The 16,519-nt window shown below is 36.9% G+C and overlaps 1 protein-coding gene and 1 long non-coding RNA gene across 2 annotated transcripts; both read right to left on the bottom strand.

The window, feature by feature from the left end:
* Positions 1-7,837: 7,837 nt before the first annotated feature.
* LOC141826926 (protein YABBY 2-like) lies at positions 7,838-15,904 on the bottom strand. The gene is made up of 7 exons (XM_074714247.1): positions 15,884-15,904; positions 15,682-15,760; positions 10,348-10,470; positions 9,940-10,042; positions 9,624-9,675; positions 9,412-9,487; positions 7,838-7,909 (listed from the first exon to the last, which is right to left on the bottom strand). The coding sequence occupies exons 2-7, from the start codon at positions 15,697-15,699 to the stop codon at positions 7,838-7,840; spliced, it is 444 nt and encodes a 147-aa protein (XP_074570348.1). The 5' UTR covers positions 15,700-15,760; positions 15,884-15,904.
* Positions 15,905-15,906: 2 nt separating this feature from the next.
* Positions 15,907-16,411, bottom strand: LOC141828385 (uncharacterized). Its single transcript, XR_012601760.1, has 3 exons — positions 16,323-16,411; positions 16,050-16,162; positions 15,907-15,964 (listed from the first exon to the last, which is right to left on the bottom strand). It is a non-coding gene; the product is annotated as an uncharacterized LOC141828385 (long non-coding RNA).
* Positions 16,412-16,519: the final 108 nt, after the last annotated feature.

Genomic DNA, 16,519 nt, shown 5'->3' with positions numbered 1-16,519 from the left:
ATTTGACTATCATGTCAAGAGCATGTTTCATATCTCAATATTCACAAACATTTCTATACATAACAGAAATGGGTCGACCAGTGAATAACATCATAAGATGTAAATATATTTAATCTTCCTTTTTAGCTAGAATCTATTCATTTTAATCAGTCGCTTTCCTAGTCATGCTCCATAGACCGAATCATCCATAGTCATAGGTCTACATGCTAAAGTAGCAAACCCTGATTAAAATTTCAAGTAGACAGCTAAATAGTCACTTAAGGTAAATGCTGAGATCAACATATAATCTCATAGGGCTCACATAGTAGAGAAGCAGGGATCCATTCTCCTACTACCCTAATTGTCGCATTAGCACATGTGGTATGAATCACATGCTACGATGTTATTCTCTTTACCAAAAAGAGTGCATGTTTTTCTCAAATTAACATCGTACAGATTTCGATCTAGACATTCCCAATGCCTAATCCAGAATTTAACACATAAATTCTAATCTGGCTTCAAACAGGTTTAGTAAATGGTGGGATCATTTACTTCGATCATCAAACTTTAAATGATCTCATCTTGATTCCAATATCAAGGCGACCCCAGCTTATAGGAATGTAACAATTTTAACAGCTACATAAGCTAACAGCTGCTTAAGCTGAACTATAAGCACCGGTCTTACCTCTATTCATACATAACAAATAGAGATGATTGTCCATGTGAGAGGACCAATCACTACCTGCCAACATGCTCACCGAGATCTTATATGAATGTAACTCAAACACATACACTGAATAGATTATGGCAAATTACTCAATCAAATCATAATATTTGATTGTCATTGTTACATTCTACGAAGTCCCAAAGACTTTACATGTTCACAAAATGATTCTCTTGGTATTGGCTTAGTAAAAGGATCTGCAAGCATAGCACGAGTAGGGATATACTTAAGAACCACTTTTCTTTTTGCCACAATATCCCTTACAAAGTTATATTTGATAGCTATATGCTTGCCCTTGCTGTGATATTTGGGATCCTTCGAAAAAGCTATTGCAGCTTGACTGTCACAGTAGACAGTAACTGGACTCCCACTGTCCTCAGCAATCTTCAGATGCTTTAGGAACCTTCTTAACCAGACTGCTTCTTGCACAGCTGCTGAACATGCCACATATTCAGCTTCCATAGTTGACAAGGCTACACAAGCCTGTTTCTTGCTGTTCCAGGAGATGGCGCCACCATTCAGCAAGAACGCATAGCCTGATGTGGATTTTCTATCATCCAGGTCCCCAGCCCAATCTGCATCTGAATAGCCCGTCAGGCTCATATCTGATCCTTGAAAACAGAGACAATAATCTGTTGTTGCCTTCAGATATCTGAATATCCTTTTTACTGCCTTCCAGTGTCTCGGTCCTGGATTTGACTGGAAGCGACTTACTAAGCCAACAGCATAGCTGATATCGGGACGTGTACACAACATAGTGTACATCAAACTACCAATAGCACTGGCATATGGTCTTTTCTTCATTTCGGCTATTTCATTAGGAGTCTTGGGACACATACTCTTGCTCAGAACAGTACCTTTCACAATAGGTGTCTGTTCTATGTTGCACTCAGACATGCCGAACTGTTGTAACATCTTATTAATATAAGTCTCTTGAGACAAACCCAAAAGTCTTTTAGAACGATCTCTAATGATCTTCACCCCTAAGATGTACTCGGCTTCCCCCATATCTGTTGTATCAAATTGTGATGATAACCACTTCTTGATTTCATTCACAAACCTTATGTCATTTCCAGCTATCAACATATCATCAACGTATAATGATAAAATGACATACTTTCCTTTTTCCCTTTTCAGGAAAACACAATGATCCTCATTGATCATTTCGAAACCATAAGATAAAATGACTTCATTAAATCTTATGTTCCATTGCCTTGACGCTTGCTTTAGCCCATATATAGATTTTTTAAGTCTACATACTTTATCCTCTTGGCCTTCAGCAATGAAACCTTCTGGCTGAACCATATAGATTTCCTCGTCAAGTTCACCATTAAGGAAAGCGGTTTTTACATCCATCTGATGTAATTCTAAGTCATAATGTGCCACAAAGGCCAAAATAACTCGTATTGATACAAATTTTACTACGGGAGAAAATGTCTCTTCAAAGTCAATACCCTCTACTTGGGTAAATCCTTTTGCAACTAATCGAGCTTTGTATCTGTTAATCGATCCATCAGCTTTCCTCTTTATTTTGAGAATCCATTTATTCCCAATAGCCTTTCGGCCAGGAGGAAGATCGACTAAGTCCCAAACATGATTCTTATTCATAGACTCCATCTCTTCAACCATTGCAGTTTTCCACTTTTCTTTAACTCTACATCCCAATGCTTCCTCAACAGATTGAGGTTCATCATCGTCAACTGGGAGTGTCATCAATGCCTCATTCTCAATATCAAACCTCTTCTTAGGTTTGATTTTACGAATACTTCTTCGTAAGTTGGGCTGTTGAGAAGTCAACTCATGACTAGGCAAATTACTCCCACTCGGTTGACTAGGTTCAGGCATCTCTATAGACACCTCTTTGGTTGATAATGTCTCATCCTCCTCAAATAGAGGAACTGTCTTCTCAACCTCACCTCTAATTGGGAACTCAGTTTCAAGAAAAGTAGCATCTCTCGACTCTATTTCAGAGATAGTTCCATCTTGCTGCTCACCAATGAAAACATAACCTTTAGAAGTATCAGAATACCTTATAAAGATACACTTCTTACCCCTAGGTCCCAGTTTTCCATATTTATGAGAGTTATCATGAACATAGGCAGCTGACCCCCAGGGTCTCAGATTACTCAAATCCGGCTTTCTGCCAGTCCAACGTTCATATGGGGTAGATGGAACTGATTTTGAAGGCACTCTGTTAAGTATATAAGCCGCTGCTAATAATGCATCTCCCCAATAGGAAATAGGCAAATTAGCTTGGGTCATCATAGACCTAACCATTTCAAGAAGAGTCCTATTTCTTCTTTCAGCAACCCCATTTTGCTGTGGAGTTCCAGGGATTGTCAGCTGTCTAATAATCCCTCTATCATTACATATTGTCTTGAACATATCAGACAAATATTCCCCCCCACGGTCAGTGCGTAGGGTCTTAACCTTACGTTCCATTTGATTCTCAACTTCGTTCATATAACGAATGAAGCAATCTAATGCTTCAGATTTATGAGAAATCAAATACACATGACCGAAACGAGAGAAATCATCAATAAATGTAATGAAGTAAGAAGCTCCATGTCTAGCCTTCACATTCATTGGACCACAAATATCCGAATGAATCAATTGCAATGGTGACTCAGCCCTAATAGCCTTACCAAATGGTTTCCGAGTCGCTTTTCCAGCAAGACAATGCTCACATATAGACAAGTTGAATCTTAGCTCGAGTGCCTAATAGACCCTCTCTAGCCAACCGATTCATACGTTCTTGTCCTATATGTCCTAATCTAGCATGCCAAACTTCATCAGTTATATCTGCATCACTAGTAAGAGCAATGTTTGAAAAACAACTATCAATTCCACAACTGATATTCGGTTCCACATCAAGAACCATAAAACCATTCGTTAAATAACCATATCCGATTGACACTGAGTCAATCTTAAGTTCCACACACCGGCTATAAAAATTAATACAATACCCTAATTCAAGAAGACTAGTTACAGAAACAAGATTCCTTCGAATCTCCGGAGCATACAGAACATCATGTAGAAACAATGTAAAAAGTCCAGTCAATCTGGAGGATCGTACTGGCATCAGGTAATCTCTCCTGAGGGGAGTAGGTGAGGACGCGTTCCCCGGAAGAGGGAACAGTAGGCGTCGATTCGACCTAGAATTTCCGATTGGAAATTCGAAGTCAGAACCGGACAGTTCGAAGACTGTCAAACCTATTTTCCTTATATATTATTTATTATGTTCTAACTCTGTGTTGCAGGATACTAATATGTTTGTGCAGAGTTGGAATAGGCCAGGATTGGTCGACCGAACCAAGAAGAAGCGTCAACTGATCAAGCCGAGTTGATCAGGTCAGAATCGACCAAACCTGGAATAGGAGTCGATCAGATCAAAGTAGAATGAGCCGATCAAATAAAGTGGAGATTAACTTATTGGTCAATATTGTATGAGGTTTGGTCAACTTATTTGCTTCGGTCAAATTAGATCCCAATATTTAAGGATCTGGATTACTGTTGCATGCAAAAAGAGAGCCTTTGGTGTGCAACGCTTCCACCACGAAGGTTAAGTTTGCAAGTGCCGATTCCTTTGACTTCAACTCTTGCATTGTTTCCTACATAAATCCATTTGTTGCCAGCTGGTACCCTGTGGTACTCAACATACGTAACTCGTTCCCGAGTTACATGGTTGGTTGCTCCCGAATCTATAATCCACAAAGGATAAGAATCTGCCAACAACACAGAACTAGCAACTAAATGCTCAGAAAAAGAAGACACACTAGGAGAAACCTTTTTCAGCTCAGAACATTCCCGAGCGAAGTGACCCTCTTTGCCACAGTTAAAGCAAGTCAACTTGCTTTTAGGTTTCTTTCCAGTCTTCTTTCCCTTCTTCTTGATAGGGTCTGGTCTCACTCCTATAGTAAGACCATCTACAGGTTCAATCATGACCTGATTTATAGCCTCTAGAACTTTTTGTTCCTCTAGGACATCCTGTATCCTAAGGTGCCAGTTTTTGTAGTTATCCCCATTAAAATTTTCTCCATTATTTAAATCAGCTATGATGTTCTTTGTTGCCATAACCTATCATAAATAAACAAATTATTCAGATATTCAGTGTATGTCATTTTATGTATGTAATCTCTAAATTGACTCAATGTAAATTTGATTTGGTTTACAAAATCAAGTGAGAATTACATTCTCACTCATCATTTGTATGTTCCAATCTAATTTGCATTGATCTATTTTATTACATACATCCCATCTTTAATGAACTTAATCATTAATTAATCATGATATTTATCATTAAATGAACTTATCATTTAAAAGTTAATTAATTATACTCATAATGAACCAATCAAAGAGTATACATTAATTAAATATCATGCATCATGTAGAGCAAACAGCATAAAATGAACATATCATTAAAACGTGCTGTACATTGTTAACAAATAACAAGAACTCTACTTTAAATGTTATCTTTAACATTTTTACTCATAATTAACTAGACAACAACTCTAACAAACTAGATAAGCAACTATCACTCCCACTAGGACAAACACTAGCGCAGTGATAATCCAAACATAGCTTATCCTTTTAGGCTGAACAGAAACATCTTCAACTGGGATATTATTTGGATGATGCCAGGATACAGAATCCTGTGATGAACTCAAATATCCCTCAGAAGTGTCCTCTCCAGAGTCTTCTCTTGGATCTTCTTCTGGATCCTCTTCACAATCAGCATAGTGAAGCAGTTCTGTGCACAACTCAGTATATGTAATACGTCCCTTATAGCGCTCCCATATCTGAAGTGCTTCAACTTGCAGGTTTTCAGGCAATGAACGAATCAAAGCTTAAATCCTGCAGTTGTCCAGAATCGAAAAATCCTACATCTCTAGGCGCCAAAATAGTCTGTTCAACCTCCCCATGTGTCTACTAACTCCATAAGCTGGATCATAATCTATCCACTAGATAATTTCCCTCAGCTTATTACGCATCACTTCGCGTCGAGTCATAGTAGTAATCGTCTGTGCCATCTCGAAAAATTGAAATTAATGAAGTCAGTACAAAACTGACAAACCAGTACATATACCAGCTTAATTCAATTTATACAGGCATAGATCTAACACAATAAATCAAGAAAAACAAATCTTCTTGATTTATAGGGGCTTTGTTAACTGATCCTTTGATCAGTCGATCGGCACCTTGAAGACTCAACATGGCAGTGTTCCATGAGAACTAAAAATATCACATTAGCTCCAAGCACCCCAGGCACCTTGAGCACCATGCATGATATTTAGTTTAACTATCATCTTCATGTTGACTAAGCCTATTGAGTTGTTTCTTGAAGTATAAGTTGTTCAAACAACTTCTCAATTATGAGTATGGTTGACCAATGTCAACACTAACACCGGCTTCCCTTTCCTGCCACCCAAATCGCCCCTGCTTGACCTCGCCGGCTTGCCAGCACCCGACCTCGCCGGCTGACACGGCTGCGCACTCATCTGTCACCGGTACCAGCCTTGCCGGCACCATTCTGCGCCAGCCTTGCCGGCGCCACAGATCTTCATCGCGAGCAGCGCCGGTGCGCCGCCGCTTGCGACATCGGCCAAAACAGGACGAACCGAGAAATAGCAACAGGTAATTTCACTACAACTTGCTCTGATACCAATGTAAATTAATACCTGTTGAAGCGTGCCTCGACTCCGGCTCCGGCGGCAGAGCTTCTGTCGGAAGAATAATCACAGTCGGAAAACTCTTCTATTTCCACAAACCAAATCCGTCGGAGTTTGGGAGTTCTTCCTCTTCTCCGGCAACACCTGAAGGCTCCTCTGGATGCTCACACACAGCAGGTGCTTCTTCCACTTGGACGCACACACAGGTATCCTCTCCACACTCACTGGAGAAGCCCCTTCACTCTTTCACTTTCAGCAGCAGAGCTTTCCTCTCCCTTTATAGGGAGAGGACTGCGTCTCCACGAGCACTCCGTGGGAGCGCCGTGTGGTGATCATGGTGATCATGCGAAGTGGACGGCGGTTACCAAAACCGCCAGCGGTTACCGAAACCCCAGACTTACTTGTTATTGTACGTCGATATGCGCGCCAAATTTTACACCCATGCAGCGACCTACTACGTGGGTCTTAGCCTTTTTAGGGTTCAGTTTAGATAGATATTTACTGTAATTTTTTAAAAAAATAAAATAATATAATATTTATTTGTATTATTTACCTCTAGTAACTTTAAATGTGTTATATATATAATTTGTAATGGAATTATCTCAAAATAATATATTTTTTAATGATGCATGTTTTATGGTTTAGTTATATAGGGATAGTGACAAAATGATAATTTTTTTTGTAATATTTAATTATTAAGAAGTAGCGTCAAAATAATAACTTAATCTACTCTTAAACATTTACCAAAATACTTTTTTAAAAAAATAGATATCAATTTATTTTATGAAAAAATTGTATAGTTTATCGTTTTTAGATTTCCAACAAGTCATCCTTCTATTTGAGTGTATAATATTCATTAGTTAAGTTAATTTTGACACAATTCTAATATAATATATTATTTTATTTATCCTTGTAAATCTATAAATATCTCATAAATACTATTAATTTGAATTAAACTTAGTTTATAGTCAAGTCAAAATGCCCTTATTAATCCCAAATTTTAACAAATTAAATATTATTCCATAGAAACATTTGTGATTAGAAGATTAGACTTATTTCTTTTAAACACAAAAAAATAGTTATGATAATAATGTAACATACAAGATTATATATAAATTTATAGAAGAATATATTTAAAAAACTCCTCTATTCTTAAATGACTCTTGTTGTTGTTCATCATCTTTCTCTATCGTCTCACACGCAAGTAACAACAATGAGTTCGGGTGCAACAATAGTAAGAGTAAAGTGGAGAAGAGAGTCGACTAGCAAGGACAATGCTAAAATTAACACTAGGAACAACTTGAGAGAGGCATGTATACAAACTCATGAAGTACAATAAAGTATTGTTCTTGCTTCACACTTCAATATATAGAGATAGAATGCAATCAATACAAGAGTAGATCCATTTAATTATCTCCATTTATTCAAGATTGTATTTTAACCCATACTAAATTTATTCTCTCCATCAATCCTCACTCCTTATTCTTTTATTCTTGTTGAGGTTTGGCCCGATATGAATGCTAGGTAAGCGTGCCCACTGCTAGACCCGACCACGGTTCAGAATCGACGGTTCAACGGTTCAGAGCCGCCGATTCGACGATTCATGGCAGATCGACCCTTAACCTTAACCGCCCAAGATGGTTACGGTTCACGGTTCGAAACCGCCGGTTCACGGTTCACGACGGTTCGAGATTATTATATTAAAAAATTTAAAATTTAAAATTTATATAAAAGAAATATTGAAACAAAAAGAGAAAAGTCGATGTAGTTTAGTGATGCGTATTCCAAGACCGGTGAGAATTGCGTTCGTTCCCCATCAACGACGTCTTAAAATGGATTTGAATTAAATAAATATAAATATAGTATATATATAATTATATTAATTTTATAAACAAAAAACGTTGTAGAACAGTGGTGAGTATATGCGCTTGTGTTTCGGGATGTCCTGGTTCAATCCCCAACAACGACATGTTAAATTATAATTTAATTAAATAAAAATGAATATATTTTATATACAAATGTATTGAATGAAAAAAAAAATCCAAACCGACGGTTGCTATTGGAATCGGCGGTTCAGCCCGTCGGTTAACCGACGGGCCGCCGGTTTCAGACCCCTTGAACCGTAACCGGCCCCGGGCCGGTTCCGGTTTGGGCCGGCTAACCCGGCCGTTGACCCGGGCCGGATCCGGGCTGGACCCGGCCGGTGGTCGGGTCTACCCACTGCGACACGATAAATTAGTGAAATAAGCAAAATATATAATTTCTTCACTTGTTGAGGCCAATTTAAAGAGGAGATGCTAACAAAACTATCGAAGTGAAAAAACAAACCAATTCATTCATCATGGAGGATAATAAATGCATCACACTTGAGAAAAGGAATCACATAATCTACCTAAAACTAGTTGTATTTGCGGTTAATGAGTATCCAACAAATAGACAAGAATATTGAGTTGTTTTGTAACTAGCTAGTTTATTGATGCAAGTTGAAACAAAACAAGGGTTTAGTGGCCAAATATTCTTTCATCTTTGAGTTTAGTTAGTATTCACAAAGCATGTAAAATTTACGATCTAATCAAGAAGTTTATAAATATAAAGGAGTGAACTTAATTCTACTAATCTAAGTTTAATTGGATTAATTAATATTCATGGATATCAAATTAGACTTTAGCATAAACATGCCCAAGTGTTGGAAGACTACTTTGATCCTCATATGCTATCAACTAATGACAATTCATAGATGAATTTGACTCGATTTTGATAGATGAAAAAAAAATCATTCATTTTTCTCACTAGATCATTTACCCTTCTTTGCAAAATATGCCCTTACTTTTAATAATGTATTATAACTTATACTCAATACCTAGAATTTTAAAGCAAATACACAATTAGTTTGTAGTTTCTTGGGCAAATGAACACTTAGCTTTAAAGGTATCTTATGTTTGCCTTTAGGACATTATTAATAATATTATTATTTGTTATAATTATTAAAATCAAAAAATATATAAATATTTTTTGATAATAATTATCATATGTACTTACATTTTTTGCTGCTGAACTGAAAGCTTCCTTGTGGCTAATCCTTGGATTGTTTGCCTTTATCCTTTGAATTTCTTCCCTGAAGAAAACAAGAAATCTCAAAGAATCATCAGATTTAATTTTTAATGATGTTTGATATGGCGAAAAAAAGTTAAGGAAAAATATATTCTTTTGGAATTTTGTTTTTTTTATATGAAAAAATCTCAATTAATTACCTGATAAAACTGTTATATGCAGAAGGAACACGTTGTCTCTTTTCAGGAGGAGCTGTTTAACAAAAAACAATTTCTAATAAGTAATAAGAATTTGATACTAGATTTATTTTTTTCCTAATTCAATAAATTTTCATTAAAAATTTTATTAGTAGATTTATCAATACAATATATATTGATGTATAATTTTTGTCATTAATTGCTAATATATTTTGTAATATTATCACTAATTTATACAATAGTGACACAAATGAAGCAATATATATGAAGAAAACAAACTATTTTGACTACCACATATATATGAGTATCGTAATCTTACGATTAAGTTTAGTTTGTCCTTGATCATTCTGCGTCTGATTGCACTTGGATGATGATGATGAGCCACGATCCATCCAATTTCCTTGAGGTTCGATGTCGTAGGCCTGTAGTTTAATTTTCTCTCCACCAAATGAAAATGGATATGCAATATTATGGTTGATGCAACCAATTTTTTGAGTAAATTATCGCAAACCTTTGCACATATTTTCCCCTTCCATTTCCTAAATGCAACTCATTTTGGACTACTAATCCTTGTGTGATGAAATGTTACCAAGATGTTACATACACAATGCATATGCTATATATCAACTAAGCTACCATATCGACATATCGAAAAAAACCCCCTAAAGTAACTATACATGTGCACAACAAGAAAGACTAAAAACTCTTCATATAAATGAAACTAAACCTGGAGATCATGAAGAGGTAGAGTTTGCTGCAATGACTCCAAATGCACAGAAAGAAAATTTGAGCAGAGGCCACATCTCACTGTTACTGTGTTGAAAACTAGCCTATTGCTTGGCACACTAACCTGGAAATTAATCAAGCAAAATATATCATTCTTTTTTTAAAAAAAAGTAAAATGTTAATGACTTCATTATCTACAAGTCCATCTAAAGTACTAAAACAAACTTTATATAATAAAGTTAGTCTTTCTTCCTTGAACTATAGTAATAACTCAAAGTTTTGACATACTACTTTTATGTCTACTTAAGCTTTGAAGTCTGAGAACTATAAGAGATAGATTATTGTACATTTTCATATGCAAACTAGGGCACAAAACATCTTAAACTTAGTCTTTCTTTTACTTCTATGAAGCATTGAACTGTAGAGATGTCTATGACAAACCTAAAGATCTTGAGAAAAGAAAATGTCAACACCTTTATTGAGTAGAAGAATGAAAAGAGGGGCTTGTCTCTTTGTTGATCTGTCTCCTTGTCAAGTTCAAGAAGATGGAGAAGAGAAGGATGGCAAAAAGAGGGGAGAGATCAAGATCAGAAACTCGTTGGATGAAAAGACAGTGAGGAGATTGCAGTAGCCTAAAAAACACAGTGAGTCGATCACTTGGTTCTAACTCAAAATGATGAGACAAGGAACCCTAAAAAAGGCTGCAGCTTTAATTCCATCAATTGCATTGCAGTCCTCTCACCAGTTCGACCGACTTTTCTTAAATTTCTGTTCCCTTCTGGCTTCTTGTTAAAGAATTATAAATTCATTCCAGAAATGAAAGAACTTATGCTTTTGAAGAAAGATTATAGGTTTGCTGATAGGCATAGATCTTGTCAGCCAAAGTAGGTAGCTGATTCTAGGGTTTAGATTCATATACATAGAATATATGATAGATATTTAACAATCTTTGGGAGCTACTAATTAAAGTTGTTTGAAGTACATTTTTTATTATTATTTCTCAAAATATGTATAAAAACTAGATTCAACTGAAAATGGAAAAAAGATTTAATATATCTTCTTGGCCAAAAGCTTAATTCAGTGCTAAAAAACTGAAAGAACAAAGCTCCTATAGTGCATGTACATGACATTCATGTCTAGAAAAATAAGATCATCCATAGATCTTATGTCAGATCACCAATATTATAGTGTTTTGTTCGAAGATGTCATGAAAAATAAGATCTTGACCAAAATCAAATGAAATCAATATGTCCACAGTACAATATAAATTAGTCGTCAGTAGTTTAATGTATTTTCTGAAAAGAATCAAGTAGAACTTCATAGGAAAAAATACACACAAATAGTATACTTCTGACCTCTTTCTTATGATTTATATGATGGATAAATGAAATATAAAAGTATCCATATTCTACCACGAGAAAAGTGTTGCAGAAGTTGCATTGCACATAGCAAATGTGCTCCGGGGCAACAAATTGGGCCGCCAACGACATTTCTAATGACCTGGATCTCTGAATTATGTTGCATAAGGATTTAGCGACCGATTAGCGACCGAAAATCGGAGGAAGATTCGGTCGCTAATCGATATTATTTTTGTAGTGGGAGGAAGTGAGTCAATCGTGAAGAAGAAGAGGAAGGCAAGGAGGAGGATAAGTAAAATGATGAGTTTATAAATAGGAGAAGAGAGGGATTAATTGCTTTCTTGATCTTAAATTTGTTTTGGTTGCATTGGTGGACAACAAACAAAAAGGAAGGTGTGAGTGGGGACTAACTCATTACTTGATCTCACGGAGTGTGAAGAAGCTAAGCCTCATGATCACCTAAAGGGACCTTCCTCAAGTGGATGAAGAGAGAAGAGAGGTAGATTTAGATGGTGGTGGTGATGATGAGTGCATCTCTAGGGTTAAATGAATGAGTGGGTAGGAATCCATTTGGTGCATGTCTTTCTTTGAGGAAATTTCACTTTTGTCCTAAGAGTTTTGGAACATTTTCTCGCTGCACCAAGAATTTAAGAATGTTAGGTTCCTATATATAGTTTTGAAGATCATCATTTTACCTTGAGTTTTTCCTGTTATGATATCTCTGTCAACTTCTTTTATTAAAATTAAACTAAACTACCGAGTTTTGGCATGATTTCAGTAGTATTTAGAAAAATCTTAGTTCCATCTTACTTTAGAATATTCAAACTTAAATATTTCAATTTAGTATTAAGTTTACTACTAAATCAATTGGTAAACTGAGGGCCATGCATGCAACTCCTAATCTCCTATCATGATCAAGAGCTCGACCAACGATAACTCTAAGGAGGCATTTAATTGGAGGTTATTGTTGATAACTTTAGTAGATTATTAATAAAATCCTTGTTTGATTTATGTAATCAATGATTCCCGATAATGCAACATCCCGCCACATCAACAATTGGGGATATAATTCGGAATCGAAACACCTTAGAAGCATAAGGTTTTTTATGATTCCAAAGTTAATAATAATTTTTTTCCAAAATTATCCTCCGCAAGCTGCGGCTTCTTCCCTCTTCCCCATTGCGAGTGGAGAACAACTGACACCGTTTACATGTCCCCTCCACAAGCTGTCGGCACCTTGAACTAAATTAAACCGCTTCAAAATTTGGACGCGTATTTTCCTACTTCTTTTAGAACGACACTGGCGAAGCTACTCATGAGAATTTGCTAGTGTTCAGAAGAACCAACAGAGCCGACTTCGATCGAGAAAAGTTGCAGCATGTGGAATTGTTGAACACGAATTCGTTGTTGTTCTTCTACGTGGAGGTGGCGAGGATCTTGGTGGACGATGTGGCGTTAGATATACTAGAATCATCGTGGCGCTAGTGTTCTCGATCTCTCACCCTGTTCACGCACCAGTGAACTCCAAAATCCAAGGTGACTCCTTTGATTTTTCCATGAAATGATACTTATTGCCCTATTGATCTCAGTTTCCCACCATGTATCTTTGATGAACATCTTACCATGTGGATGTTTTGGTAAGACTCCCATGGTGATCCCTATATACTTCTTAGTGATTGTATTCCCTTTCTTTGGCCCCATCAACGCCACCGTCGGCTCCCTTCTTGTTAGCTTCATAGTCTACATCATCCCTGTCGTAGCTCATATGATCACTTTCGCTCCTGCTTCAGCAAGAGACGGCTAGCTTAATAGTTTGGGTCTTTCTTAATCCTCTTTAAATTTGTTAATTCTTTACCATAGCGATCAACTATTCAATAGAATATCGTGGAGAGACCTCCGTTTTTTCTTAGAGGATGGGTGGGTCATTACTGCATCAATGTATTTGTGGTGGCATGGGTATTGGTCGTTGGGTTGAGGTTTGGTCTATAGTCATCAATTTGAGTTGAGTCCGTCGGATTGGTCCGCCCCGCTAAATAATTTAGACGGATTAGATTGAAATTTTATCAATTCATTTTAAATTGGGTTTAGATGAGTCGGCCCGCCTAGGCCCGTGTGTGGCTCGAGTCGGCCCGTGGCGAGAAAATTCAATGGACTTGGAGTTGACCATCAAATTGAAAAAATTTATTTTTTTCTTTAAAATTTAAAATTAAAGTAGAAAATTCAATGGACTAGTGGGTTTGACTCATCTAAATCGCAATTCAAACTTAAAAATTTCAACTTGATCAATTTAAATCATAATACAAACTTAAAATTTTTAATATTTTTTAATTTTTATTTTTTTGACAGGCCCGTGGAGTTGGCCTGCCTAACTCACAACCCGCCTTGAGTTGGGTTGGATTGGAGATTTTCAACCCGCAGAATTGATGGGTCGGCTCGCCCTATCCCGCCACGCCATATAACGGGTTTCTAATGGGTTGGTTCGCTCCACCATGGATTAGCTAGCCTGTTTGATAGCTCTACAGTTTAGAGGGTGGGCGAGCATGGTGACTTCATACGCTAAGTGGGCACATTTGGACTCTTTGCCAAGTGCTACCGGTTGGCACATTTGGACTCTTCGCCAAGTGCTACCGGTGCCCTCTCAAGCACTGATGCAAATCAATTGATTTAATACTTCACTCGATCTATATGCTAAGTTTGAGATTGTGCCTAAGGCCCCCGGGATATAGCTGAGTTGGTTACGACGGAACAGAGTTGCAAAAGAGGACAAGAATTCGAATCTCGGCGAAACCGAGACAATACCTTCCTCCGTCGTCGTGGTCAATTGCAGTTTCTCGATTTACCTCCTTACAGATGGTCGTAGGGCCGACCATGTAGGGCCGCTGGGGTGGCGGATTCCACCTTTTGCAGAAGAGATTGTGCCTAAGCGTGTGGAAGTGGCTTTTTAGTTTTGGTTGATTAGTTTATATACGTATCCTTATTGAGGTACAAATTGACCCCCAAGAAAATCCATATTTTTGTTAATTTCTCCTTTCACGTTCTTCCTAAGTTAAGAATATGTTGTTACTGTAGTGCTAAGACTACTCTTAAATTGTTGGCTTTTCGATTTCAAATCAGAAATAAGTATGAGTGCATGAATCATAAACACTTTTTTATTTCAAGTCTATGATATTCTGTTTTGTGGTTCCTTGATCACTTTTATTTTATTTTTTACTTTAAACAACTTTAACTAGAGATGAATATCTTACTATGTGGATGTTTTGTGGTTCCTAGATCACTCTTCTTTTAGTTTTTATTTTAAAAAACTTTAACTAGAGATCAACATCTTACCAGATTGATGTTTTGTAGTTCTTTGATCACCTTTTTTTATCTTTTATTATATTTTCTTAAATTACAATGTTCAGTTGGCTTTCTCGGTAGTTTGGACCGTGTAAGGATTCAATTTGCTTCAACTTAACCCTTCACGAAAAGGAATAAAGCGAAATGGGTGGTTTCAAAATTGTAAAGGGTAAAGGTAAAGTTTTCTAAACTCTAAAAAGGTAAAGTGAAATTGCTCTTCTTTCTCTCTTACCTGTCTCATTGAAGAGTATATTGGAGTGAGAGGTGAGAGGTGAGAGGGTTTTAAATGTGGAATGAAGAGTGAAAGAGAATGAGAAAGGTTCCACTTTTGGATGAATGTACTTGGTAAACACAACGCTAGATAATTAACTTAGATAGTGTTGGTTGGTACTTGTGAAAAATTAAATTTAAGGATAGACACTGTGAACCTATGGCAGCTTGAAATTCGGATTAGATGACAAGTACTATTCCAAAATATATGAACAAAGTAATAACACTGATGACATACAATTTTGATGAATGACAAAGATTCAAATTACAAGAAACATGTTTGTTTGCTATTTATTGATAACTGCTTAGTTTGGTCCAGTTCAGAAACTACTATTAGAGCAGAAAATACAAAAGAAGAGATGATGACTTACTAGCTTCACTTTCTGCATATGGCTGTTTGAGTTTTTGGGCCATTCTGTCTTGAGCTTCTTCCATCTCCTTCAACTTTGCCTACCAGCAAACAATTGGAAATCAGAATGGGGTTCTTGGCTAATGATTTCTGTTTATTTTCAGATATTCGTGGCAAGCTTGATGATGATCATGATAAAGAAGTGGTAATGAATCATACTGTACCTGATAAAGAAACCTCCATTTGATGCTTCATCCTCTCGATCACAGTATTTGCACTCTCCACTTTCCACGGGCCATCTGTAACTGGATTAAGATCTCTTCCCTAATTCCACAGTAATCTAAGAATGAACACAGAAGGCAAAATGCACAGCTTTACTAAAAGAAATACCAAAACACGACTTAATTTTGTCGAGCTCTGAAAATCAGTCAACCGCTCCTACGAATTTGGGTCTCCCGGAAGGTCCGATCCCCAAGAGCAAAATGCGTGTGAGAAACTCAACCCTGCATATATCGGAAGCGCGAACAGGGGCGAGTATTGATCAGGAAACAAGTAAAGCAATCACGAAGAGATTTAGAGAACCGTGTGGCGATGTGTTCATTGATTCCTTGGAAGATCGAAGGTGAAGGCGAAGAGTTCACGAGATTGGAAGAAAGATCGTACCTTGACGGTCGAATCGGATTGCAGAAGCGAAGGCGGCGGAGTTCTAGGCAGCGGCAAACCCAAATCTCATGTAAATTTTGCAAACCGTGCTGCTAAGTTTTGTAATTTACCAAATGACGCTCTAAACTTTCACAGAATATTTTTAAGATGAAAAATAAAATAAAAAAGTATTTTAATATACATTTTTAAAAACTAAG

Source organism: Curcuma longa, chromosome 4 (assembly GCF_044706935.1).
Source record: "Curcuma longa cultivar G26 ecotype Majalengka, Jawa Barat chromosome 4, ITB_CL_G26_1.1, whole genome shotgun sequence".
Classification (NCBI taxonomy): domain Eukaryota; kingdom Viridiplantae; phylum Streptophyta; class Magnoliopsida; order Zingiberales; family Zingiberaceae; genus Curcuma; species Curcuma longa.
The sequence above is the reverse complement of the archived record's forward strand: the minus strand, read 5'-3'. Positions and strand labels throughout refer to the sequence as shown.

Excerpts from the sequence above, each read along its gene's own strand:
- LOC141826926 (XM_074714247.1), bottom strand. Across the intron at positions 9,676-9,939 it reads AGGACAAACTAAACTTAATC|CTCCTCCTGAAAAGAGACAA; the intron begins GTAAGATTACGA and ends TTTGTTAAACAG. Across the intron at positions 7,910-9,411 it reads TCAGTTCAGCAGCAAAAAAT|TGGGCACGCTTACCTAGCAT; the intron begins GTAAGTACATAT and ends CGGGTCTAGCAG.